We start from the raw sequence: 24,383 nt of genomic DNA, 5'->3' as shown, positions 1-24,383 counted from the left end.
CTGGCCCGTCTCAGGGGGACTGGCCATGTAATAAAAGCACGACGCCCACCTTTCCTCTGTATAGCCTTCCCGTCCCAGGATGAGGACTGAGAGCTCCCAGAGAGCCTCTCACTAGGGCGAAGTCACCCAGGGGGCACCCAGAATTCCTGGCTACCATTCAGTTCCACTACCCTGATTCCCACCCCAGGTGGACTCTGGCTGTCCTCTGTCCTTCAGCCTGGGGCCGTGTGAGCTCAAGACAGCTAGTGGGCCATCAAAGCCCTTAGAAGCTTCAGCAAGGCTGGAGTAAACAGTACAATGGCTGTGCCCCTCCTTCCCCTGACCCCTGGCCCTAGCCACTGCCACCCCCATTCCTTCATTTAGGAAGCCCCTTGCTCAGTTATCCGTTTGTCCATTCAGATAAGAGTGCTTTAAACACCTTCTCTGTGCCCAATTTTGGGCCAGGGACTCAGAATCCTCAGGCAGAGGCTCTGGTCCCCCAAAGTTCACAGTCTAGCTCAGGCAGACAGGTATGCCCAGGTGCAAATCAGCTGGTTGGCAACTTGGGTGTGACAGCGGAAGGGAGTGTGAACAGTGAGGCCTGGAGGGGTGCCCAGTGGGGAAGCTCAGGACCCTTGGGGAAGGGGAAGGACTTGAGTTGAGCCCTGAGGGAGAGGGGAGGCGGGAGACCCCACTCGTGGGGCCAGTGCTGGCTGGGGGTGCAGGAGTGGAGGACTGGGGAGGGGGGTGCGTGACTGTCCTATGGATATCCAGGGCACAGGGAGCTAGAGAGGGTGCAAAGTGGGAAGTGATCCTGGGGCCTAGCTGGAGAGGAGCCCTGATGACTTCCTACGGGACATCTACCAGATGCGTACACACGTGCATCTGTGGGGATGGGCCAAGCCTGTTGTGTATCCCTGGCCCTGTGCCGTGTGTGTGTGTGTGTGTGTGTGCGTGCGCGCGTGCACAAAGGTTTACAGGCTCTGGGATCCACGGTCAAGTCTGCTCCAACCTGCCTGCCCTTTACAAAAGTTAGATTTCATTCATTCACTCATTCACTCCACCGCTGGGAGTGCCTACCGCCTACCAGGCCCTGGGCTGGGCTGGAGAATGTTGGGGACAAGTGCTTGCCCCCAGAGGACTCAGAGGCTGGTGGGTGAGTTCAGCCTGCTGAGTTCGAGGCAATGGCCTTCTCAGGCTGTGCGGCCGTAGGGATCCTCTCCGGAGGGGCCTGGGGGAGAGCAGGAATCGAGCGGAGCTGATGCGGACACTTGGGCTGTCGCCCCTACCTAGAGGGCCGGGTGCCCTGTGAGTCACCGGGAAGCCCCTCCCGCGGGCCCTGGCGAGGCAGTTCCCCCCACGGCCCCCCCGGGGGCGCTGCGGGGGAGGGGGGTTGGGCCCTGGAGCCCACGGCGCTCGCTCTCTGCACTCACTCCACCGGAGGTTTTCCGGCCAGCTGTGTGCCGCCACTCCCGCTCCCAGAGCACCAGGCGCTCCCCCTGCGTGCCCGCGGTCCCGCTCCGGGCCCCGGGGCTCCAGACGCCGCCGCCCGACGGTGACATGGGCGTTCCCCTGGTCCCGGAGGCCGGTGGCCGGCACTGGGCGCCTGTGCTCCTCGCTCTCTTCCTGGCTGCCTCCCGAGGTAAGGCGGCAGGAGTCGGTGGGGAGGCGCACCGGGACAACACGGCTGGGGAGGGGGCCGCGGGGGGGCAGGGGGCTCCTTCCGCCTGCCCTGTTTCCTACTTGCTGGGACCTCGCTGCAGGGGCCAGCGGGTCCCTGCCAAGTGCCCTGGCTGGGCAGCAGCACGTCTGCATGCTCTGACAGCCGCCCAAGCTGCTGCTGGCCTGACCCTTCCCTGCCCAGAGAGCCCTGCGCGGGAGCAGCTGCTGCAGAGAGGAGATGGACACGGTGGGGACAGCCCAGCATTTTCTGGGGGACGCCACGGGCTTTTGACTTTTGACACCTGGGGCATCTCCCTGCGCCGCCCGCCTCAGGGCTCCAGGGTCTCAGGGCGCAGGGGGTGTGGTACTCTCTGTGTCCTGCTCCCTGGTGACACTCCTGGCTGAACCTTGGGGGGCACGGGTGCACTCGCAGATGTGGGCGCCCACCTGGTCCTTATCCCGAGGGTCTGGCGGCTGAGAGTTGAGTGGTCAGCTGATTCCCGGCATCCTAGCAAGGCTGGAGCTCAGGGGCTGGTGTGGGGTCCTGGGGAGAATGTGGGCCACTTTCCTGGCTCAGCCATGAACCCTGTCTTGGTCCCGGAATAATTTATGGCATCTTTCTGGTCTCGGTTTCCTCAGCTCATGCTCAGAAGCCCTACACCAGGGAGGCGCCACTTTCTTCTTCCAAAGTCCAGACTGTCACAACTCCAAGTGGAATCCTGGCTAGGACACAGGGGCTCCCAGGGCAGGGCAGGGAGCAGGGGTAGGGCAGAGGTCGGGGTACCCATAGCCTGGCCCCCGGTTCTTGGTGCCCGGCACTGGATCAGCTGGATTGCAAGGGAAGAGGGGGCCAGCAGGCAGCCTGTGAACTATACTTTGTGGGGAGGGCCCAGGGAAAGCTTGAGTCATGCAGGGAGTCAGGGAGGCAAGAGGAAGGTGGGGCGCTTGGCACAAGGACCCAGTGGGCGGGTCAGGAGAAGAAAGGAGGGGGAAGCACAGGGTAGGAGCAAGAGAAGGGAGTTGAGAGAAAATGGAATATACCAGAAACAAAGTGGGTGCTTGCAGGCAGCATGTTATCTCAGTGCTTGGGGAGTCTGGCCTCTGATAAGGAGGAGAAAGCCCACACCCCACACACAGAGCTGCCTAGTCCTGGCCTGGATTCTCGCAGGATGGGGGAGGCGGTCTCGGCACCAAGGCCATGCTTCATGGCAGGACATGGTTTCCAGAAAGGGCAGGGGACGGTGGCAGGCAGGAAGGCCAGCACCGCCCCCACCACAGAGCACCTGCCCTGCCCCTTTCTCCTCAAGTGACCCCAAGAGGCCCTTCTGCTTTCTTACTCCTTCCCCTGCCCTCCCCTGGCCAGGCTGCTCTCTGTTCAGCCCCAATTTGGGAAACTGAGCTCTAGAGAACTGAGGTGTAGGGAGCCGCCTTGCAGAGTAGCTGGTAACAGAGAGGCTCAGAGCCCTCGCTCCATATCGTCTACATAGCCAGAGGCCTTCACCCCTAGAGGTCTCGGCTACTCACAAAGTGTGGCACTCCACAGGACCAGCTCTTCCCGGGCCCAGCTCAGGGAGATGATTAGGGCTCTAAGCAGCTTTCTACTGAAGGGGGTCAGAAGCATTCTCTTGGCTTTGAACTACTCTGGGACTCAGTATTCTTAACTGTAATATGGGCATGTTAATGAACATTCCCACTGCCCAGGACAATGTGTAACAAGGGGCTAACAGATGGGAAGCCTGGCTGCAGGCACTGTCAGGAGGGTCTGTGAGTTGGAAAGACTCGCCGGCCTGCTGAGGTGGGTTGCCTTGGGCAGGATTGCTCAAGGTCAAAGGCTTCATGTCTGGGAAGGTGAGATGGAGGTGGCTGGTGCAGGTCTGTTTTCTAAGCTCCTGAGGCTGGCTCAGCACCAAGGAGAATGGTGGTGGTGAGTTGGTGCTCAGGAGCCCAGTCAACTGAAGACGTGCCTTTCCTGGGCCTGACTCAGGGTGAGATGGATGGAGGGATGCACCCAACAGAGCCAGGCCCCAGCAGACCCCAAGGGTGGCAGAGACTCTTCTTCCCCTATATGCACTCCTAGGGCCCGAGAAAGTTCTTGTCCTCACCATGGCCTTATAGGCTGACCCAGGAGGCCCAGACTCTGGGACTAGCACATGGAAGTGCACCGAGGCTAGGGAGGGGAGACCCCATCATCCCCTTCATGGTAAACAGGACTGCAGGGCCTTGTTGAGTAACCCAATGGTGCAAGCCTCTGACACAGCGAAGGTCAGCTCTTAGGAAATCCACTGTCTTCTGTCCAGAGCCCCTGTGGTGGCCCTGGAGGCCAGCCCACAGGCGTGAGGGGGCATCTACCCAATGCTAGGGATGCCCAGCAATACCAGGGAGTCCCTCGCCCAGCTGGGCTGGTTGTTCCTGTGTCCACCCCCCCCAAGCAGGGCAAAGGTTCCCTGCTGGGGCCTGACCTCCCTAGGAGTGGTGGCTCAGGTGGGAGGGACAGTGGTGGGAAGCTGAAAGAGGCCACCTCCCTATATGCATACATATACGGGTCTTAGGCTTCAGCAGATCAAGGGAGAGAAGGAAGGAAGGGCTCCTCGGTACCCATCTGGCCAACCAGCACTGACTAAGCCCCACATACTGAGCTGGAGGCCCCCCAGTTTTAGGCCAGCTACTCATCCAGGAGCATCCACTTCACCTGGGCGGGGTGAACCTGGGATTGGCAGTGCAGCTTTCTGAGGCACCCCTGGGTCCCCTTAGCAGCAGCACTGGCAGGCCCAAGGCCTTCCTGATGGCACTCTGTATGGGAATGGTGAAGCAAGGGACCTGGGGCTGTGTGCCTTGCATGCTTCCCATACAGTCCTTTCACTCAACAGTCTGGTCTTGGGAGTCAGTGAGCTCTAGGTTCAAATCCCAAGATGGCCATTTACGGCTGTGGCTTTGGGCAAGTTACTCAGCATCTACAATGGGGATGATGATGGCCCCTCCCTCAGGGGGCTTCGGTGAAGAGTCCGTGCACAACCTCAGCACCGTGCCTGGAACCTGGTGAATGATGTGTAGTGTTAAGCTGTTTCTTGGCTTTCTGTGGCCACGTGCCATTGGCCCTCCAAGTTCCTTGATGCCTACAGAGCCCGGTGGAGAGCCCAGGGTGTGGGAAGGCATGGACTGATTTCCCTAGGACTGGACTTGAAGAATCCTGGAGGTCTGGCCACCTGTCAGTACCTATAGGCACTTAAAGTGTGAAATGTCCATGGAAGCGCCTGTGGATTCTCTTCAAGTTCCCCAGAGATGGGGGACTTTGCAACTTCAAGGCAAGCCCAGCTCAGGGTTTGCTGGTCTAACTGGGATCTTTCTTGCAACTGATCTTTATGTTTCATCTAGTTGCTCTGGCTGCCCGTTCCCAGAGAGAAAGGCCGTGGCTGTTACGCACATCCGTCATTCAGTAATGAACTTGCTGTGCTTCGGCCCGAGCAGACCCCGTCCTTTAAATGTTCTGCATAGGATGCTATTTCCCGTGGGGACCTGGGGTTGAATAGGGAATAGTGAATAGCAGAGGCTATTCTCTCCCTGGGGGACACTGAACGCACATTCTCTCTGAGCCACGGGCAGCCTGGGGACATGGTTTCAGGGAGGCTGACTGCCCCCTTCTGAAGGGCAGTTCCAGAATAGAGCTCCCTGAGCGTCAGCCTTCTGCTCATTACCTTTGGGATTTCTGCAGCAGCATCTGCCTATCATATGTACTTATTTTTTCCCTCAAATGGACTCATTCTTTTACTTAATTAAGTAAATAGATTTTAAAAGGAAACTTTCTATCACCGGCACCAATGGAAAGCCAGTATCTTTGCCATAAATAGAACAAAACCATACAAGTGCACAATAAGAAAACCAAATAAGGGTAATACATTCTAGTATAGCCTGGGGAAGGCTCTGAGCCTGAAACCTGCTGTCCCTTGTTAAAAAAAAAAAAAAGGGAGGGGAATAACCTTCTATGTGATTCGATGGCATTTAATGCCATAAAACTAAAACTGTCCGTGTTATAGTCGGTGTCGGCCCCTCCCCCATCACTGCAGAAGCCAACTCACCACTGTCAAGAGCGCTAGCTGGTGGCAGGGGACAGGTCAGCTCTCCCAGAGGAAAAGAGAGCAGTGGTCCCCATCCTAAGAGGTCAGGGCAGGGTCAGAGGGCCTCTCTGAGCTTCTTCCGGCCCCCAATTCTCCCAGCCCCTGCTGCCTTCCTCAAATAAATACAGTGTCCAAGTAAATAGAGTAGCTCCAGCTGGGTCCTCTCTTATGTTGGGGCCAACTAGCTATCCCAATAACCACGGGGTGATGGGGAGAGAGCTCACAGCAAGCTGAGCCCTCATTGGCGAGGCCTGCTGTCCCTCTGCAGGAAGGACGTGGGCCCTCTGGTCAGTCCCAAGCCACCTCTACTGTGTCGGTTACTACGGGCTGCCTGCACCGAGGGCAGGGCCCAGGGACTGGAAGCTGAACCTTAGGAAGTCCTCACAGCCCAGACCCTTGAGGGAAGCTGGCCAGAGCTGGTATTCGGGGCTGCACACAGTCCTCCTCGTGGAGGGCCTGGGCGAGTCTGGGAAGGAGGCATCCAGAGAAGCATCCATTGGCGGGGCGCCTGGCCAGCTGCCCAGGCCCTCTCCAGGGAGGCGTGCTGGCCAACAGCCTCCAGCCCCGGATGCGTGGATGCTTTCCCAAGGTGCTGGAAGCGCCGCTTCCTCCAATAGAGCCTGGCTTCCCCTTCCCAGACTCCCTGGTCTGATGTGAATGGACACTTCCTGCGGGGGCAGGTATCAATAAACACATCTGAGATGCCCTTTGTCCTTGCTGGCCACAGACCCCAGGAGCTGACCTGCTGGCTCCGCCCCCCGTGCCGGGGGTGCTTCCTGGACCTCAGCGCTGGCAGACTCAGTCCGGATTGGTCCTTGACTCTGTTTCCCTCTGTGCTCTGCAGCTTGATAAAGACAGAATGGAGGCTTTCCCTGCACCCTCCCCGGACTATCCTGGGGGACGGGGCCTGGCAGGGAGCTGGAGACCAGTTCCATGTCTGTTTGGCGCTCCTTCCGAGGGTGAGGTCCTGGCCTTTTGCAGCTAGCCCTGGGCCAGCAAGAGCAGCAGATCAGGGACTGTTGGGCTGTTTACTTACAACCCCTAGCAGCAGCTGGACAGAGTTCAGCTGTTTGGGTGGGGCCTCCCAGGCCAGACTCATCAAGCTGGGGCCCCACCTCCAAAGGCTGGGGTGTTGCCTTAGCAACCGTGGGCTAAACTCATGCCCCGTCAGGGAAAACACACAGGCCTCTCCACACCCCCACACACACCCATCCCGTGCACACCCACAGGGTTTCACGAGGTGCCTGCTGGGTGGAACGAGGTGAATCATGACAACTAACATCCCAAGACGGAGCCAGACAAGAGCCCCTCTCCCCAGTACTGGAACAGAAGCTTCTACAAGGGGCTGAGCCCACCTTTGGCTGAGGGTCCCCCAGCTGGAAAGCGGCAGGAACAGGACTAAATTCTGAGCGGCCATCGCTTAGGGAACTCTGCACCCTCACGGCCTCTCTGCCCTGGGCCTGGCTCACGGGTAGGACCTCGGTAAATATTTGTGGAATGAAGGAATGGTGTTTTCGGTTTAGGTCTGAGGCTGAGCAAGGATGACTGGCTGGAAGTTGCAGTCAGCTTGGGGTCAGTTCACTCTCCCCGGTGCTGGAGGCTGAGATGTCAGCCCCACCCGCTTCAGGAGTTAGGGGGTGCTCTTCCTTCCTGCTGTGCTGGTGTGTCCAAGGTGTGAGTTTCAGCTCAGCCACATAGGGTTGGGTGGTCTTGGCTAAGTCGCTTGACTTCTGGGTCTGTTAACTCATCTTTAAAATGGGGATGATAATACCTACATCAGGGGATATTAAGTGAGAGGAGTACAAATTGGTAAGCAAGTCCTGACACATAAGAGGTGGCCCATTTCTTGCCCCCTTCCCTGCCCTAAGGAAATACAGCCCCTTCCTACTGCCCCAAGCCCTCAGAGCTGGAAGGGCCTAGGAACATGGGGAGTCTCTTGAGAAGGAGGCAGAGAGAAGGATGGGACCTGCTCAAGGGCACACAGCAAGGACGTGGCTAAGTGGGGACTGGGGCCCAGGGATCCCTCAGACCAAGGTTTTAATCCTGAGACCTGGAATTTTCCAGGTTCCTAGCAATATTCCTCCAGGGGCTTCTGCCTCCTTACCCGGTGACAGGTGGGGCTGGAGTGGGGCTGGGCCCCAAGAGCAGCACAATGACTGGATGGTTCCCGCCTGGGCACAGGCTCAGGCCCAGGCCCAGGGTCATTTTCCTGTCCCACATGTTCTCGGCCACCCTGGAGCCGAGGGCTTTCCTCCCCACCCTCTCCCCAGTCTCTGACAATGACCCAGGTGTCCAAAAGGATCTGCTCCTGACAATAAGCAACATCCTCCTGCCAAATAATTATAAACCCAGCTGTGCTATATATATATCCCCGATAACACGTGTGCATGTGCAGTTGTGGGTGGCATGGGGGGGGCGTGCATTATTTTCCCCAACTCTGTGCCTTTGAGCATCAGGCTGTCCTGGGTTTTGACCTGGCTTGAGTCTTAGACACAACAAAGGGGATGTTCCCACCCCCCCAACCCTGAACCCCCCACCAGGACAAGACCCTGGGAACTCTTGGTCCACTGCTATCTGGCCCTTTTGCTGAAATCGAACAGTGTCCCCCATCCCCCAAACCTGAATCCTACTGCAAGCTTCTCCTTTTTCTAAAAAGGGAAGAGGTCCTCTAGGGTGTGTAGGGTGTTGGGGATTGAGCAATGCTCCCCTCCCCTTGCCCCCCACCCCCATTCTCAGCCCCAATTCTGTGTCCCACTGTGGGTTTTCAGCCTCTAGGGCTGAATATCTCTCCCCAGTGCTGTCCAGGTAACTCTGTGCTCCCTGACACATAGGGCCATGTAATAGCTGCCCCTAGCTGCGGCCCGCAGGGGAAAGGGGCAGCGCAAGGCAGACAGCTCCTCGGTCTGCTCTCTGGGCGGGTTTTCGGTCTTCCTGGGAGTGTCTGCGAGGGTCCTTTCCCTGGCTAGCCCCCCGCCCCCCGTTTACTGGCACACATAGTTCTGTGGCCATGGCCGTCACACAGGCCCGTGAGGGGGAGTCAAAGTCACTACTGTGATCTTCAGTGAATTATTTAGCGTCTCTTTGCCTCACGTTTTGTCCTCAGTGAAACAGGAATAAAAACAACACCGACCTTATAAGGTTGCTAGACATGCCCCTAAAGGAGTTAGCATAGCACAGGATACCTGCTCTTCCTTCTTCTAGTTCTAACTAGATCTGGCTTTACCTGAAACCCCCCATTCTCCAGGTTCTGAGTTCATACCCTCCCTCTGTGGCACTTTAGGGAAATCACTTTCCCCTTCCGGGCCTCTACATTTCTGCCTGAAAAGGAGACCAGCATCTTGCCAGGCAGTTGTGAAATCTCTGCTCACCTTGGCAAAGATTTTCCATAGATCTGGGGCTCCCAGACATGGCTCCCTCTCACATGTGGGTGGAGTGAATGGAAGGATCTGGTGTGTGTGTGTGTGTGTGTGTGTCTTCCTTACTTTCTAGGGGCCTAACACACTACCATGCAGACGTATTCTTCGGGGCCATGACTTTGCTAATTCCCCACACACTGCTTTAAATATGCAGGCACTCCAAAATTGGATCCCAAGCTGTTGTCAGTCATTCACACCTTAGTGGGAAAGAGTTTGAAGCTGGTTTCTCCATTCTACTCTGCAGAACTATTTTCACTCCTAGGAAATGTTCCCGGACTTGCCCAAACTAACGAGAGAGCTGTGTGGCTTCCACGTAGCAAGCACCACCTACTAGCTAAGCACTTTCAGAGCCCTTCGTGTGAAGTATTTGTGGTCCTTGCCTCAACTCTGGCAGGTAGATGTTTTCATTTCTGTTTGACAGTGAGGAGTCTGAGGCTCAGAGTCTAAATGACTCCCAGCTATTGGACTCCAGTGCGGGCTGGTCCGGTTCCAAAGCTACCCCAGGCTGCCTTACTCTTGACCAGGCAAAGTTTTCAGCTCTGCTGGTGGGTCCCAGGCTCTAAAGGCAGGGAAGGGGGTGCCCGCAGGAGGAAGTGGCGTTATCTTGATTCAGGCAGTGGCAGTCAAAGAGACATGCTGGTTTGGATTCTGTACACATCTCCTTCCCTGACTTACGACAGCCTCTGAAATGCCAATTAAAATTCAAATACCGCTAATATATAATAACCATAGTTATCTTCCCTGTGTCTGTAGAGGGCATTAGAACTCGCATCTCATGTTCTCAGCTTTCCCTCGCTCTGTTCTCTCACAACCATGCCTTGCAGTGATTGTGGGGATCAACATGGTTAGGTGCTGGGGGGTTGGGGTAGGGTAAAGAGGGCCAGGGGATGGCTTCGTTTGCTTATTGAAAACCAAATGAACTAGGAAATATTTCTAAGACTGGGTGGCAGCAGGTACATGGATGAGGCGACCTCTCATGATTTCCCTGGTCCTGGCCCCGAGACACCTTGGGTTTTCCTGCTTCCTCACCACCTGGCCCAGAGCACCCCGTCTACTTGCTGAAGTTCTATCTGTCCGTCAACCCCAAAGACACTCGCTCCTTCGAGAAGTCTCCTGACCATCCCCAGGACGGCTATGTCTTCCCTCCTCCAAGTGCCCTGTAGACTGGAACCAGTCCACCCTTTAGCCTGCGGTCTTACTTTGTCAGGAAGGCATGCTTCGTCTACCCAGCTAGGCCATAAGCTCCCAAGGGGAGGCCATGTGCTCAGCATCCAGGTGAGACGTAGCACCTGGTGCAGGCCTTGCACACAGAGGTGCTCCATTAGTGCTCACCGATGAGGAGGTGGGACGGCATGGCTAGCCCTACGAGTGGGAAGGGCCCAAGGTGCTAATGGCCCCAGAAGGCTGGCCACGGGAAAAGGGCTGTTCATCCCGAATCGCCTTTGTGCTCCTCATCCTGCTTCCCCCCCGGACGGCATGGGGTGTGGGGCTGGAGGTGCCAGGGGCCAGTTGTGGGCAGAGCCCCAGGGTCTGCAGCAGTGGGGAGACAGACACACCGCCTGGGCCCCGTCCGCCGCCTGCCCAGAGTCTCTCCTACACCTCGTCTAGTGTCCCTGGGGTCAGGGGAGTCCCTCACTTGGAGAAGCTCCTCCTCCCACACAGCCCGGGATGGAGTCAGATTCAGGAGCTAATGAAGAAGCTGAGGCCCGGGAGGTCAGCTGACTCGCCCGGGGCCTGTGACTGGGGAACCCACATCTTCAGAGCACCAGGCCAGGGTTCTTCCTCACTCTGGGGGAACTGGGAGTGGTTCTGGCTCAGGCAGGTGACCGTCTCTTGTCTCTCTAAACAGGTCTCGTGGCAGCCTTCAGGGTCGCCACGCCATATTCCCTGTACGTGTGTTCTGAGGGCCAGAACGTCACCCTCACCTGCAGGATCATGGGCCCCATGGCCAAAGGGCACGACGTGACCTACTACAAGACATGGTACCGCAGCTCGCGGGGCGAAGTGCAGGTCTGCTCGGAGCGCCGGCCCATCCGCAACCTCACGTTCCAGGACCTTCACCTGCACCACAGCGGCCACCAGGCCAACACCAGCCAGGACCTGGCCCAGCGCTACGGGCTGGAATCGGTCTCCGACCACCACGGCAACTTCTCCATCACCATGCGCAACCTGACCCCCATGGACAGCGGCCTCTACTGCTGTCTGGTGGTGGAGATCAGGCACCACCACTCGGAGCAGAGGGTCCATGGTGCCATGGAGCTGCAGGTGCAGACAGGTGAGGGCCCCCCATATGGGACGGCGCAGGGGTGCCGTCGCCGTGGGGATGGTGCACGCGCCCGTCTGGAGGGGGAGGCAGAGAGAACCGTGTGACTCCGGGGCTGTGGTGCTGAGTACTGGATGGTGTGACCATGGTGTGATTCTGTGCTGGGAGGGTGTGTGGTCCCAGATGGGGGACACGGACACGCCAGGGACATGTGTGGTGAGAGGGGGTGGCCACGGGGTGTGGGGCTGTGTATAAATCTCTCTGGTCAGTGGGGTGTGATGGTGAGGGGGGTGTATGTGGTTCTGTCTAGTAAGAGAGAGTGTACAAACCTGGGAGGTATTGCTCATGACACTATGGTGGCCGTGGTATGTGACCTGGGGTGTGAGCTGGTGAACGCTTGTTGGGAAGTATGTATATGTATGTATCTGTGTGTGTGTGTCCGGGTGAGAGTGTGAGGGGCAGTAGGCTGGGTAGATGAGTGGGTGCCAGCAGGTATCCACACGCCTGCGGGGGAGGCGTGAGAGTGCGCCGGGCACACCCAGCCTCGCAGTGAGAAGCTGCGTCTGTGTGTACCCGTGTGCTAGCTGCGACAAGCATCCCCAGGCTCAGGCCCACCTAACGCCCCTTCCCTTTGCTCCCACAGACAAAGCAGCGTCAGCCCGGTGCATCGCGTACCCACCTTCACCCAGGGAGAGTGAAAGTAAGGGACCGCCCTTTTGGCCCTTCTGGGTTCTCTGTTCTCCTCTGCCCTCTTCTTGGATCCAGGCCCCACTCTGCACTCTGACCTCATCACCCCAAGCCCACCGAACCCCCATTCTTCCTCCTCTGCTATTGCCTCTCCCTTTCACTTACCCCTTCCCCGCAACCATTGGGCTGCAGTCCTTGTTCTGTGCGTGGGGGAGAGAGGACGGAGAGACTCAGGAAGGGGAAGAGAACTACCTTTCCTAGAGCTCTTTCTGCATGCCAGGCACTGTGCTAAGTCCTCGCAAGTACTGGTATCTCCGTGGATTCTGACAAGAACCCTCTGAAGTAGGCAGCACATCTTCACTTTCTACACATGGACACAGAAGCCCAGAGAGGTGACATAACTTGCCCAAATTCACACAGCTGGGTTGTGCTCACTTCACCTTCTTCCCAGCTTGAGGAATGCATAGGGCGGTGGGCGGGTGGCAGTCAGCCCCCTGGTGTTTGCCCTGGGAGGCATCCTGCAGAGGAAGAGGGGGGCACTGCTCTGAGGGACGTCTGGGCACTCAGAGGCCAGGGCAGAATGCCCGGCAGCTTGGAGGGAGCAGGCAAAGGGGAGACGTCTCAGGGGTGCCCCATTCTTTGGAGAGGAGAGGGTCTTGGCTTCCAGAGCCTTCTATCCATCAGTATTTCCTGGGCATCTAGTATGGACCAGCCCCTAACCAGGCCCTGGAGATACAAGAGTGCAGACCTCCCCCCCTGCCCTCCAGGAGGACGCGCACAAAGACCGAAGGCAGGGACAGGACAGTTAAACCTACAGCCCCAGCCCCAGCCCAGCTCAAAGGTCGTGGTGACTTTCTACTCCAACTACTCTTTTGTGAACCAACAAACAGCTTAGCCAGGAATAAAATTAGAACACACATTTCGGACTGAGCCAGACCCGCATGGAACTAAGGAACTCTTTGGTTCAAGCCCCTGTCCCTGCACACCGCAAACCTGACGTGTCGCCTCGGCACCAGGCCACTGCTGTCCTCACTTCCTCCAGCGGCAGCTCCCTGGTGAGGGTGGACGGTCGTGTGCACAGGCATCCACGATGGGGGGAGCCTCACCTGGCGGGGCCCACGAGTGTTCACTTCCCCATTGCTCCTTCCACTCTGAGCAACCCTCCAGTCCCCCTTCTTCCTCTAGGAGCTCCCAGAGCCCCCTTAGAGGCCATCACGTCTGCCACTGTGCATACTTCTATGGTGGGGAAACCAAGGTGCAGACAGGTGCAGGGACTGCTCCCCATCTCTCAGCCAGAGCGCCTGATTCTCAGTCACAAACCCTGCCCCGGAGCCGGGCTGCCCTCCCCTCTCTCAACACCAGTTTTCTGAAAATCAGTTGTATGAATTAAAGTCCTGGGGACAGCGATGAGAGATGCCAGTGGGGACAATGAAGAAACCAGCTACAAAATAGAGGGAACAGAGATTTGGTTCATTTCTCCTGATTAAGACCCAGCTTAGAGAAGTAGCTGCTGGAATTAAGGAAACAAGTCGCCTGGGGAAGCCTGGGAGTCTGGCTGGTCAGAATCCGAGGCTGAGGCAGAACTTTGAACTTGACTGTCAAGAGTGGGTCAGGCTTCCTTCGCTGGGCACCTCTACTCTCAGGTTTTCACATTAGCCTCCCTCTCTAGGGATGCGCAGCCTCACTCTGGTCCCTGCTTCCCTGAGCTACTGTCCACAGTGACCTGGTTCCCCAAGGGCCAAAGGGATGTGTTTACTTCTATCCTAGCTGTTGAGGGCAGGATGATGACTTTGGTGACCTCTGAAGTCCCAACCCCTTTCCAGACTCTTCGTTCTGGAGGTCTGGAGACTACAGCTGTGGTGGAGTCTTGTCACTAAGGAGGGCATGGCGTCTGATGAAAAGAAACCCAGCTATCCTTTTGGGTGGGGTGTGGGGGTTGGGGCCAACACTTCCATTCTCTAGGGATCATGGGTCCAGTGAGAAATGGGAGCGCGTGTGTCCCTTCCCCACTAACAGGGAGGCAATCCGTGTTATCCAAGAGGCTGAATCAGGGATCAAAAACTCCAATGCCCCCGAAGCCAGGGACCTGGGCAGGAAGACAGTGGGGAGGGGTGGAGACTGTGGTGAGCAGCCAGCTGCCGGCCTGTAAGGGCAGTTCCAACAGCTGTGTGTTTGGAGGGGGGCCCGGCGCTGCCGGAGCCCCTCCATTTTCCAGCAAAGTCAGAAGCCCAGATTTTACAGAAACTCTCAATTTTAAAATGTTGGCCAAAAAAGAAAAAAGGAAAAAAAAGAAAGAGATGACATACCATGGGGGGCATGACAGGATGGCAAGTAGATGGCAACAGACAGTGGACACACATCTGTTTTCTAATGGTTTAGAAACATTTGCCTGGCGACCCCTGTGCTTAGTGGGCCTCAGGGCGGGCCGCTAGGGACTGCCCTCAGTGCTGCTGACCTTTGGAAAGACTGCAATCCCTGCTCTCTCTAAGACAGGTGCCCCACAGCCAGCCTTGGTACCTGACTGGCTAGTGATGCTTCCAGCCGAGCAGCTGGGAGCTTTTCTGTTCTACCTGCAGCCCTGTCTTCTAAAGATCTCTTTGGGAAGGAACAGGGTGGCCGGCCCAGGAAATCACCTGAAAGCCCAAGTCAGTCTGAGGTTGGGGGAGGCGGGAGGAAGGGAGAGAGGCTGAGAAAGTTGGTCCCCAAGAGCCCCCAATTGCTGAGGGGCTGTGGTTTTGTCACGGAGCCCAAGGAAGGGGGCTGGGCAGCCTACCTCCTGCAAAGCAACCTCCCTATCCCCCTACACAGCAGGATGTTTGGTTTGCTTTCATCCAACCCCTCCTGGGGGAACCAGGCAGCCTGACCGAACTCCCTCCTCCCCTCTCGTACCTACCTACCTACCCACCCACCCACTGGGTACTGGCAGGCTCTAGACAAGGGTGCACTGCTGAGCAGGTTGGCGTTGGGGGGAGCTCCCATCCCAGCCTGCTGTGTAAGGGCCTGGCACAGTTCTCAGAGCTGGCCTGGCAGCTGTCTCTGCCAGCAACTGATCGCCTTCCCAGTGAGCCTGGCTCTGGATGGCTACCAAGCAGAATCCCCCACCCCCACCTCCCCAGGTACTGGCCACACCTGCGGGAGGCGGCAGGGACCTGTGGCAAGGCTGGGCTTTGCAGAAGAGCCCGTAGCTTCTAGGGCAGGTGGGCCCACAAAACTGTCCCCAAACTCCTGCCTCCCTGTCCCAGCCTCAACTCTCAGCCCAGGTTGTAAGGAAACCAAGTCCTGATCCCCTGGAGGGGCTGCAGAGGGGGATCTCTGCCTGGGGACAGGAGTCAGGCCGGGAGGGGGACAGGGAGACACAGCGAGTGAGCACCTAACCTCACTGAATGTGGCTTAGTAGCAGTATGGAGCCCTGGTTTGACGACTAGAATAGAGCATTTTGCAACCCCCTTCTCAATGCCCACAAGAAGATCCTATGACGGGGAGTTAGAAATCCTCAAATGTCTGAATTATAGAATGTGTCTACTTTCACTATTCCACGTCAAAATGCAGCCTTGCTGAGATCTGCAGGGAACCTGCTTTAATGTGGACTCGAACTTGCTTTGTGATTAGCATAGCAACTGTTCTGTACCAGTGGGTAGGTCTAAAGTGCCAGTAAACAGTTTGTTCTCTTCCGTGGTATGAACAAAGCCCCGGAAAGCTTATTTACACCATCAGGTTGTTTAGCAATACAATGAGATAAACACAGCCTTTATTCCCAAATGAAGAGTGTGAAGGCAACACTGAGACCACAGCCCCCCCACCTTCCCCAAGCTCCCCAGGGCCACATTGACGCCGCCGTGACAAGGCATCCCAGCCTGTATTTCGTATTTGGGGAAGGGCTGAAATCGGGAAGGAAACGCGTTTACGCTGGTTGTGGTTCCATCCCAGCTAAACTCCTGGTGTCAGCAGATGGGCTGAAATAAGTCAGGCCTCTCACGTTGTTGGTGGGATGGTAAAGCGGTACAACCTTTACCAATTAAACAGCCTAGAAGAAAACGCACATACTCTTTGGCTCAGCACTTTCACTGCTGGGATTTTACATACAGAGGTACTTGCCCAAGCGAGTGAAGATGCACACACAAGGAGTTCACGGCTACGTTATTAGTTATGCGGAAAAACGGAAGCGATCTGCATGTCCACCAATGGGGGACTGTTCCAATAAAATCTGGGGTGAGCCCTGCGATAAAGCCCTAGGCAGAATGAGGTAGAGCTCTGTGCCAACCAGAGCTGTCCAAGCCACACTAACTGGGAAAAGCGATGCTCATGAAAAGCACCTGAATGCTGTGTACGCAGGGGACAAATCTGGGCCGCAGGCGAGAAAAGTGTGGACAGTGATTGCCTCTTTGCAGGGTGCCCTGGGGAGGAGGAGCAGCAGGGGGAGGAAACTCTGGAATATATTTTAACTTTATCTATCTATCTATCTATCTATCTATCTATCTATCTATCTATCTATCTATATCTGTCTATATTGTAATTTAGAAAGTTTAAAATTTTAAAACGTTAAGATAAGGATTCACATGTTTCTAGTTCTCCCCCACGTGTCCCCCCGCCGCCTGCCCCGTGACTTGTATGTGTGAGATCCCTTCCAGAAGCTGTGTCCAGAGCTAAGGGGGTCTCTCAGGAGGAGTGGGGCTTTTGTTCATTTTGATGTTTTTTTTTCTTCTTATTGTGGTACAACGTATATAGCATAAAATTTGCCATTCCAACCACTTTTAAATGTGGCATTAATTCTGCTCACCGTGTGGTGCAACCATCACCGCTATGTATTTCCAAAAGCTTTTTACCACCTGGGTTCCTTTTGACCTTGAACTTCATGGCACGGGGTCTGTGAAGGACCTGCTTTCCCTCCTTTTCTGGGAACAACCTGTGGCCTGGGGCAGTTGAGCTGTCCCCAGGGGGCTGGGAGGAAGACCATTCTCTCTCTTCCCTGGAGCCCCTGGCCTCATTTCTGTGTGCTCTGGGCCCACTTGGGGAAGAGGCATGGGACGCTCTTTGAAAGGGGATCCCTAGGCCTTCTGTCCCTCTGCAGGTCACTGAGGGTCTGGCTGTGGGGCCTGGGTAAAGCTGGGCCCCCTGCCTCCCCAGACCTTTCCTCTCTGGGCTTCAGTATCCCCTCAGGAGAAGCAGAGGGAATGTAGTCTCACCGTGGCTGTCTCTCTGCCCTTAATAGGCATCACAGCGGCTGCTCTGGCTACAGGCGCCTGCATCGTGGGCATCCTCTGCCTTCCCCTCATCCTGCTCCTGGTCTACAAGCAAAGGCAGGTGGCCTCCAACCGCCGTGAGTATCCCCGCCTGCCTGGGGTGGGTGAGGGTGCGAGCGATCTGCCCCAGGCCCCAGCTCAGCGCCTGGGATTAGCAAAGGCAAGAGGCAGGCACATTTCCTCTCTGTTCCAGAGGTGGGAGCTGCTATAGTCCCTGCAAGGAGCTAGGTTCAATGGTGGAGAGAGGAGGGGACCCAGGTGTGCCACTTGGGGGGGCCTGAGTGCCCACCAGCCCCAAGGGGTCCTGGCTCGGCCCTCAGTAATATCTGTTGAATGAATGAATAATCACATGGAGTAGTTCAAATTGGTTTATAAAATGCTGCCCCTTGGAGATCCTTTGAGGACCTGCTTTAATGCAGGGGTAGGCTTGTCTTGTAACCAGCATTGTAATTGTCAGGACAAAAATGACCTTTGGATTATCAGAACTGGAAGGGATCCTGGAGATAACTTAGTTCAGTTCTTTCAGCATATGGCTGAGAAACCTGAGCTTACTAGCGGGGTTAAATCATGAACTGAATGGTATATAAGTTAGTAAGTGGCAGAGCTGGGCCTCAAGCCCAGAGCTTTCCACTCATGCTTTTCCCAGGGAGTGTAATCCCACCACATCATCAGAATGCTCATCGGCATGAGCGTGCTGGCCACCAACCCCTACCTGGGAAGGTTGCTGTGCTGGGTCCCATGCCAAGTTTTTTTTTTTTTTTTAAAGATTTTATTTATTTATTTGATAGAGACACAGCAAGAGAGGGAACACAAGCAGGGGGAGTGGGAGAGGGAGAAGCAGGCTTCCCACCGAGCAGGGAGCCTGATGTGGGGCTCCATCCCAGGACCCTGGGATCATGACCTGAGCCGAAGGCAGACGCTTAACGACTGAGCCACCCAGGCGCCCCAAGTTTGTTATATACCTCCTCTCATAATGATGAGACAGCTTGGCCCTACAATTGTTCCTCCTTTGCAACTGAGCAAACTGAGGCACAGAGAGGTTCGGTAACTTGCCGAGGAAAGCTCACAGTGAGTCAGCAATAGAGCCAGCCTTCAAGTCATGGCCACCAACACCGTTTCACCCTCCTCTGTGGTACAGTGCCCCTTGCCCTTCCTCTAACCCCACCCCTGAGCCTGGGCTAGCCCGAGTCCTCCAGGAGCAGAAGGGTGGGGAGTCCTCTGCCCTGGCCCTTACGTCACCTCCCCTGCTTCTTCGCCTCTGGCCAGCTGCAGAAGGTAGAGCTGAGAGAGGGCAGCTCTGTCGGCAGATGGCTTTTGGCTCACACCTGATTTCCTCTGACTGGACCGTAACACCTGGACGGCCCTCTCTCCTGAGCCCCCACAGTGGCTCATTCAGGGGCTGTGGTCACCTTTCCCTTATTCTCAGGACATCCATACTCCTTTTGCAAAACCCGCCATAGGTTGGGGGTGGGGTGGGGGCAGGTAGGTCAAGGCTTGGAGCAGAAAGAGGAACCCAGGGGCTCACGCAGGGCGAGTCATCACCGTGGAGTTGCCATGAGCTTGTGCTCATTAGTGCAATGTTTTCACGGAGGTGAGGAAGGGACGAGGAGGGAGACACACTCAGCTCCCAGGAAAGAGGTGCTTCCCAGGAAAGAGCTCCCAGTGCTGCACGCATCCTCTGAAACTAAACAGACCCCAATTCTGTGACCTGCGGCTTCTTACAGCTCCTTATCCCCAAATTAAATATTGCAGTAACAAAAAGGTGTCAATAATTTATCTTCTAATAAAAGTATTTTTGAGGCCAGTCTGCTCACCCCTTCTAAAAAAAAAAAAAAAAGAGGAAGAAAAAATGAATTGTAGGATCAGAGTCTTCGAGACAGACCCAAGAGATGCTGGGAGAGAAACCAGGTGTGAAATGGAGAGGGAGGGGAGATTTGGGTCATTTCTTCATCTAGCCTCGCGAGAAGTGCTGCTGCAGGAATTATAGGAACAGAAGTCACTGAGACATGCCAGGAGTTCGGCCACAGGACAGAGGCTAAGCGCCCGGGTGGGGTGGCAGGCCAGGGAGGGAGGGGACAGGGAGTGTGTGTTGGTTGCTGCGGGCAGGGCGCTGGCTCAGAGAGCATACTCAGGAGCGAGCCACACTCAGGGAGGAAGAGAGAGAAAGGGTTGGGAGCACTGAGGCAGGCAGCCCGCTGCAGAGGCTGATGAGTGTGGAAACCAATCCGGTTTTAGATGGAGATTGGGTTCCCCAGCTCTAAAGTGGGGCCAGCAATCCCTCCCACCAAGGGGTAGAGAGGATGAGCCCAGGGAATGCTGGGCACCTGCACGAATCCTGATGCACAGAGCCACCCACTAAACGGTAGCCATGATTCCTGCCGAGAGCAGAGATTTTAGGAACCTTTGTGCAACTTCCTGTGTGTTCTCTGTGTGCCCCTCCCACCCATGTTTCCCCACAGTGATCGTGGTAAAGCTCTTGCAAATGAGAAATGTATGGGGAGCTGCAAGGAAGAGGGAAGTAGGACCACTGCATCTGGTTGGTGGCTAGTTTAGGGGTGGGGAATCCCAAGGGGGGGCAGCAGCTTGGAGGAGGAGCAGAAAGTGGCGGAATGGCCGAGAAGTAATGGGGTCTCAGGCCCCTAAGGTTCCTCTAAGAGATGTCACTGCTAAAGCCACCCTTTAGGCAATGTGGAGGACGGGCCAGAGAGGACCAGGAACCCTCCAATTAGGAACTGAGCTCGCGGCCCTCCCACTCAGTAGATCATGGCGACAGGCCAGAATGTGGCAAATGTCCAAACAGGAAACAGCAAATTCAGGAGTCAGGCCTTTGCTTGATACTTAAATCCGGATGGTCTCACAACACCTAATCAAGCCGTAGGAGAAAGCACTGGCTGCCTTTGGCCTCCTGGTGACAAATGCCACCCCTTATACTTGTGAAATGCAGCCCGAGTCTCATTTAGCACTGGTTAAAATACCAGGCTCACTGAGGCCTGGCCTGCAGGATACACACGATCATGCGGGCCTCCTGAGCCAACAGAAGGGGGATCCAGGGCGAGGGTGGCCCAGCCTGGGCTTGCTCCCCTTCCTCAAAGGGCATCTGCCAGAGGGGGCAGGGATGTTGTCTAGGGAAGCCTCTCCTTTGTGACTAGCTTCTCTGTCTGTATGTCCCCAGGTGCCCAGGAGCTGGTGCGGATGGACAGGTAAGGCCCCTGGAGATCTTCCCGAGAAAACTTCCTGTGGCCGCCCCGCCCCGACTCCAAGCTTGGCAGGCTCTCTCTCTTGCCTCTCCCTGGGCCTGCGGCTCTGTCGGCCAATGTCTACACTCAGACTGCAGCTGGACTTAATGCAGAAGGGAGGGGGGTCGCTCTTCGCCTGGACTGACTCTCCTTCACCAGGCTCCTTGCCCCTCTCCCCGCGCTGATAACGTGTCCTGGGACAGGGCTCGGAACACAGACACGGCCTCCCAGGTCCTCCCCGAGCCGGGGTCAGCTGTCAGGAAGGAGGGCTATGCAGGAGGTTCCCTGTACAGCCTCCAGGCACAACTGCTTTAGAAAAGCATCTGCCAGCTGCACTGAGGCCTACATATCTGTGCTCTCCCTGCCGCCCCTCGCCCAGCGGGCCGAGCTCTGACACTGCGGGCCTGAGGCCAGCACCTTCCTTCAGGCCTCGGGGGCAGCTGGCCAGGGTGGGGGAGGAAGAGGAAGCAGCTGAACTGGGCACAGACACTGAAACATGCAAAGGAGGATGGCACACCTGGAGCCGTGGTCCCTCCCTGCAGAACACGCCAAGGAGAAAGTGGTCAGGCCGCCGTGGGCCACCGGGGCAGAGGTTGGCCAGGGGCTCCGAGTGGGGCAGCGGGCTGGGCATGCAGTGGCCAGGGGAGTGTGTGTTGGTGGGCTCAGGGCAGGAAGCAGACGGGGCACCTGGCACAGAGGGTGTCCTCAGGAATGAGCCCCACTCAGGAACTTGGCCCGGTTACTTTATCAGCAAAACCAGAGCTCCTCTTGGGTGTTTGAAAGGGACGATTTTCTAGACAGGTCAAAGGAAGTCCTGCCAGTGATCCTGCCGGGACTCAGAGCTGGTGGCAGGGGGTAGGTGGTCCCCCTCCCCAACAGGAAGAGGGAGAGAACTGCTCCCTGCAGCTTACGACAAGCTGTGGGGACATTCAATCCTAATGGCATCAGCTGAGAAACCTGTCACAGGTTCCTGAATCTGGGGTCCTCAAAGTGTCTCTGACCCCAGGCTTCCCAGCTGCGCGCAGGGCGGATGGCCAAATAATAGGGTGCAGCCCTGAGCTCAGGGGAGCTGGGAGAGTGCAGGCCATGCCCTTTTCTGACCCCGGCTCCTCCCTTCTTGCAGGAAGAGGGTGCTGAGGCCTGAGGTGTGAAGGCAGGGGAGGGGAGGGAAGCAGAGGAGTGGGGCAAGCAGGAGGGCAGAGGCCCAAACCTGGGCAGCACAACTGACTGAGCCAGCTCTCTTCTTCTAGCAACAACACACAAGGAGTTGAAAACCCCGGCTTTGAGGTCTCCCTGTCCTCCCAAGGCATGCCGGAGGCCAAACCGAGGTCTCCGCTGTCCTACATGGCTCAGCGGCAGCCTTCAGAGTCCGGGCGGCACCTGCTCTCTGAGCCCTGCACTCCTCTGTCTCCACCAGGCCCTGGCGATGTCTTCTTCCCAACCCTCGGTGAGTGCTTCCCAACAACCCTCACCCTCAGGGCACAACAGCCTGCAAGGTCATGACCTCCCTGTGGCCTGCAGGGCACCAGCCTCACTCCCCTTCTGAGGCCTTATAGCCTCCCCGTGTGGGTTTAGTGGGTGAAGGACTGCAGAGCCCCCCCATTCATTCTACTTCACCTTTCTTTTGCAGACCCCGTGCCTGACTCTCCAAACTCTGAGGCCATCTAGACCAGCTGGGGCCAACGGGCAACTGTGGCGGGGCCTGGGGCAGGTGCTTTGGAGGCAGAGCTGGCCCTCTGAGTGGCCCCTTAGCCGTGGCCCTGGCCCTGGTTTCCTCCCTCCTGCTCTGAGCCCAGACTCTTTGAGATACCTCTGGTGGCCAGACCCTCAGCTCCTCTGGGTGCTACATGGCAGAAGGGAGAAGGGGCTGGATTGCCCAGCCCCTGTCTCAAGGATGGTGGGGTGCTGGGATCCCGCCCCAGAGACCTGAACTTCACCAGCTACAAATGCCAAATGGTCTACATCCTAGAAGCTCAAGAGTTTCCAGCCTATGGCAGCTTCTCTCCCTGGGACATGAGCTTTGTGACCAAACAGCCCAGATGGGACAAGATGGGCACTGGACAGAACTCCTCTCCCCCCCCGCCCCCTGTCCCCATCCAGTGCCATCCTCCCAGGCATGAGACACAGGAAAAGATGTGGAAAGACTCTCCCTCGGTGCGGCAGAGCCAGCGCCCTGATCTCGCCTGAGGCTGCTCATCGGTCCGACTCCCTCTCCGTGACCATGGAGCTCTGGGGCTGGTCCTGCCTGCCTGCCCCTGGGGCCATGGGAGCCTCTCCCAGCTGTTTGCTACCAGCAACCTCTCCCAGTAGCTGTCCACCGGTTAAGCAAATCTGGGCTCCCACTGCCTGCCCTCTGGGCCCCAGAGTTCACTGGCCAGGGTCCCCGAAACAGGAAGTGCACCCTGGGGCACAGTGGCCACTGTGGGCCAGCTGGCATCTTGGGCAATGGGGGCCAGGCAGAGGTTGCACTACCTGCTGCAGAGGGCAGTGAGGGAGGGCAGGTGGAGCCTGCTGGGAAGGTGAGTGGAGAGGCTCCACTCCCACCCTCCCCCCTCCACACGCAGCGTGCTCAGGACAGAGGGTGACCACATACTGTATTGCCCCAACTGTGACCCTCCCTCCAGTGGAAAGAGGAGGTGCTATTAAACTCCACGGGCAACAAGTGCAAACCCTGGGAATGGACTGTAGGAGCTGGGTTTTAATCCCTGCTCTGCTTCCAGGGGTGCCTGAGGCCCAGGGAAGCCCCCATCTCCTCCTCCCCCCCGCCCCCCTGCCCCGTCTTTGGTCTTCCATTCCATTTAATCTGTGTCAAGTCTTTACAGCAGAGTGACCCTGTCGGTGGGCGTGTACATAGAAGGGTCTGTGGCCTTCTGCTCTAGACCCTCTGCTCCAACTCCTGCTTCGGGGCATGTCCCGGATTTGTTTTTATACACCATATGCAAGGGAATCCTTTGTGGAATTTTGATTAAAGGGTTTTAAAAACACAGAGAGGAGTTGGGGGGGGGGCTCTGTACACTCGGGGGGGGGGGGAGGGGGGGGGGGGGGGCGGGGGGGGGAAGGGGTGAGTTTGAGTGGCGTAGGGCCCAGGCACTGCACCGAGGAGGGCGTTCAGCTCGGCAGCCTATGTGGCAGAGCCCCGACTTCAGGCCAGCGTAAGGGCCCAGCAGGCAGGGAGAACCCTCTGGATGGCCTGGGGAGGGGGGAGACAGGAGTTGGGGGTGGAAGAGAGCAGCTCTAGGCTCTCCAGTGGCAGTGAGCCCCCAGGCCTACGGCTAGAACCAGGGAGCCCCCCTGGATACACAGCATTGCTTCCACACTCCCCTGTCAGGCCCAAGGGCATGGGTCAGTGTGGGTGTCCTGCTACACTGGGAGGGGGAAGGCTTGAGGAAAGAGTGGGCCTGGGCCTTGAGACTGCACGGACACCTCCAGTGGCCAGGACACCAAAATCCTGGTTCCTGCTTTGTCCCTGGGGGTCCCTCTTCTATCCCATCTGTTGCCTGGACACTGAGTGCAGGCTGCCACAGAGAGAGGGTGCTGTTCTAACAGCTCTTGGGGGCCCATGGCAGGGATGGGCAGGGTGACACTTGCTCAGAGCTGAGCTGGGCTACCCCTAGGATTGAAGGAAAAGCCCACAGACCAGACCTCCCCCATCCCCCAGCTCAGAAAGAGTGCTCCTGCCCTAGGGGAGGCTGGCCTGGCCCAGCCCGCAGCTTCTGACCTCCAGGCAAATATAATTTCTAAGAATTTGGCTGCCAGACCCCAAGCCTGGCTGTTGCTGTGTGGCGGGA

At 57.1% G+C, this 24,383-nt stretch overlaps 2 protein-coding genes across 4 annotated transcripts in view; one reads left to right on the top strand and one right to left on the bottom strand.

Annotated features, from left to right (window-relative positions):
- Nucleotides 1-24,383, bottom strand: part of LOC118021074 (cadherin-23-like) — a 328,706-nt gene that overhangs the window by 8,502 nt on the left and 295,821 nt on the right.
- VSIR (V-set immunoregulatory receptor) lies at nucleotides 1,366-23,581 on the top strand. 3 transcript variants are annotated; one of them, XM_035021140.1, is made up of 7 exons: nucleotides 1,366-1,621; nucleotides 11,019-11,444; nucleotides 12,076-12,132; nucleotides 17,329-17,436; nucleotides 20,532-20,559; nucleotides 21,846-22,042; nucleotides 22,226-23,581. In XM_035021140.1, exons 1-7 carry the CDS (start codon nucleotides 1,540-1,542, stop codon nucleotides 22,261-22,263), a joined length of 936 nt encoding a protein of 311 aa, XP_034877031.1. In that variant the 5' UTR covers nucleotides 1,366-1,539; the 3' UTR covers nucleotides 22,264-23,581. The 3 variants fall into 3 exon arrangements, with proteins under 3 accessions (XP_034877031.1, XP_034877048.1, XP_034877039.1); XM_035021157.1 differs by lacking the exon at nucleotides 1,366-1,621 and adding an exon at nucleotides 6,334-7,224; XM_035021148.1 differs by lacking the exon at nucleotides 1,366-1,621 and adding an exon at nucleotides 6,334-7,235.

The sequence above is a fragment of the Mirounga leonina genome, unplaced genomic scaffold (genome assembly GCF_011800145.1).
Source record: "Mirounga leonina isolate KUSES-001 unplaced genomic scaffold, KU_Mleo_1.0 Mir_114, whole genome shotgun sequence".
Lineage (NCBI taxonomy): Eukaryota > Metazoa > Chordata > Mammalia > Carnivora > Phocidae > Mirounga > Mirounga leonina.
Note: the sequence above shows the minus strand (reverse complement) of the source record. Positions and strands in the feature narration are given on the sequence as shown.

Bases quoted from the DNA above. Each gene is read 5' to 3' on its own strand.
- VSIR (XM_035021140.1), top strand. From the start codon at position 1,540: ATGGGCGTTCCCCTGGTCCCGGAGGCCGGTGGCCGGCACTGGGCGCCT. The intron at 12,133-17,328 runs GTAAGGGACCGC...TGCCCTTAATAG, and splicing joins TTCACCCAGGGAGAGTGAAA to GCATCACAGCGGCTGCTCTG. The intron at 20,560-21,845 runs GTAAGGCCCCTG...CTCTTCTTCTAG, and splicing joins GAGCTGGTGCGGATGGACAG to CAACAACACACAAGGAGTTG.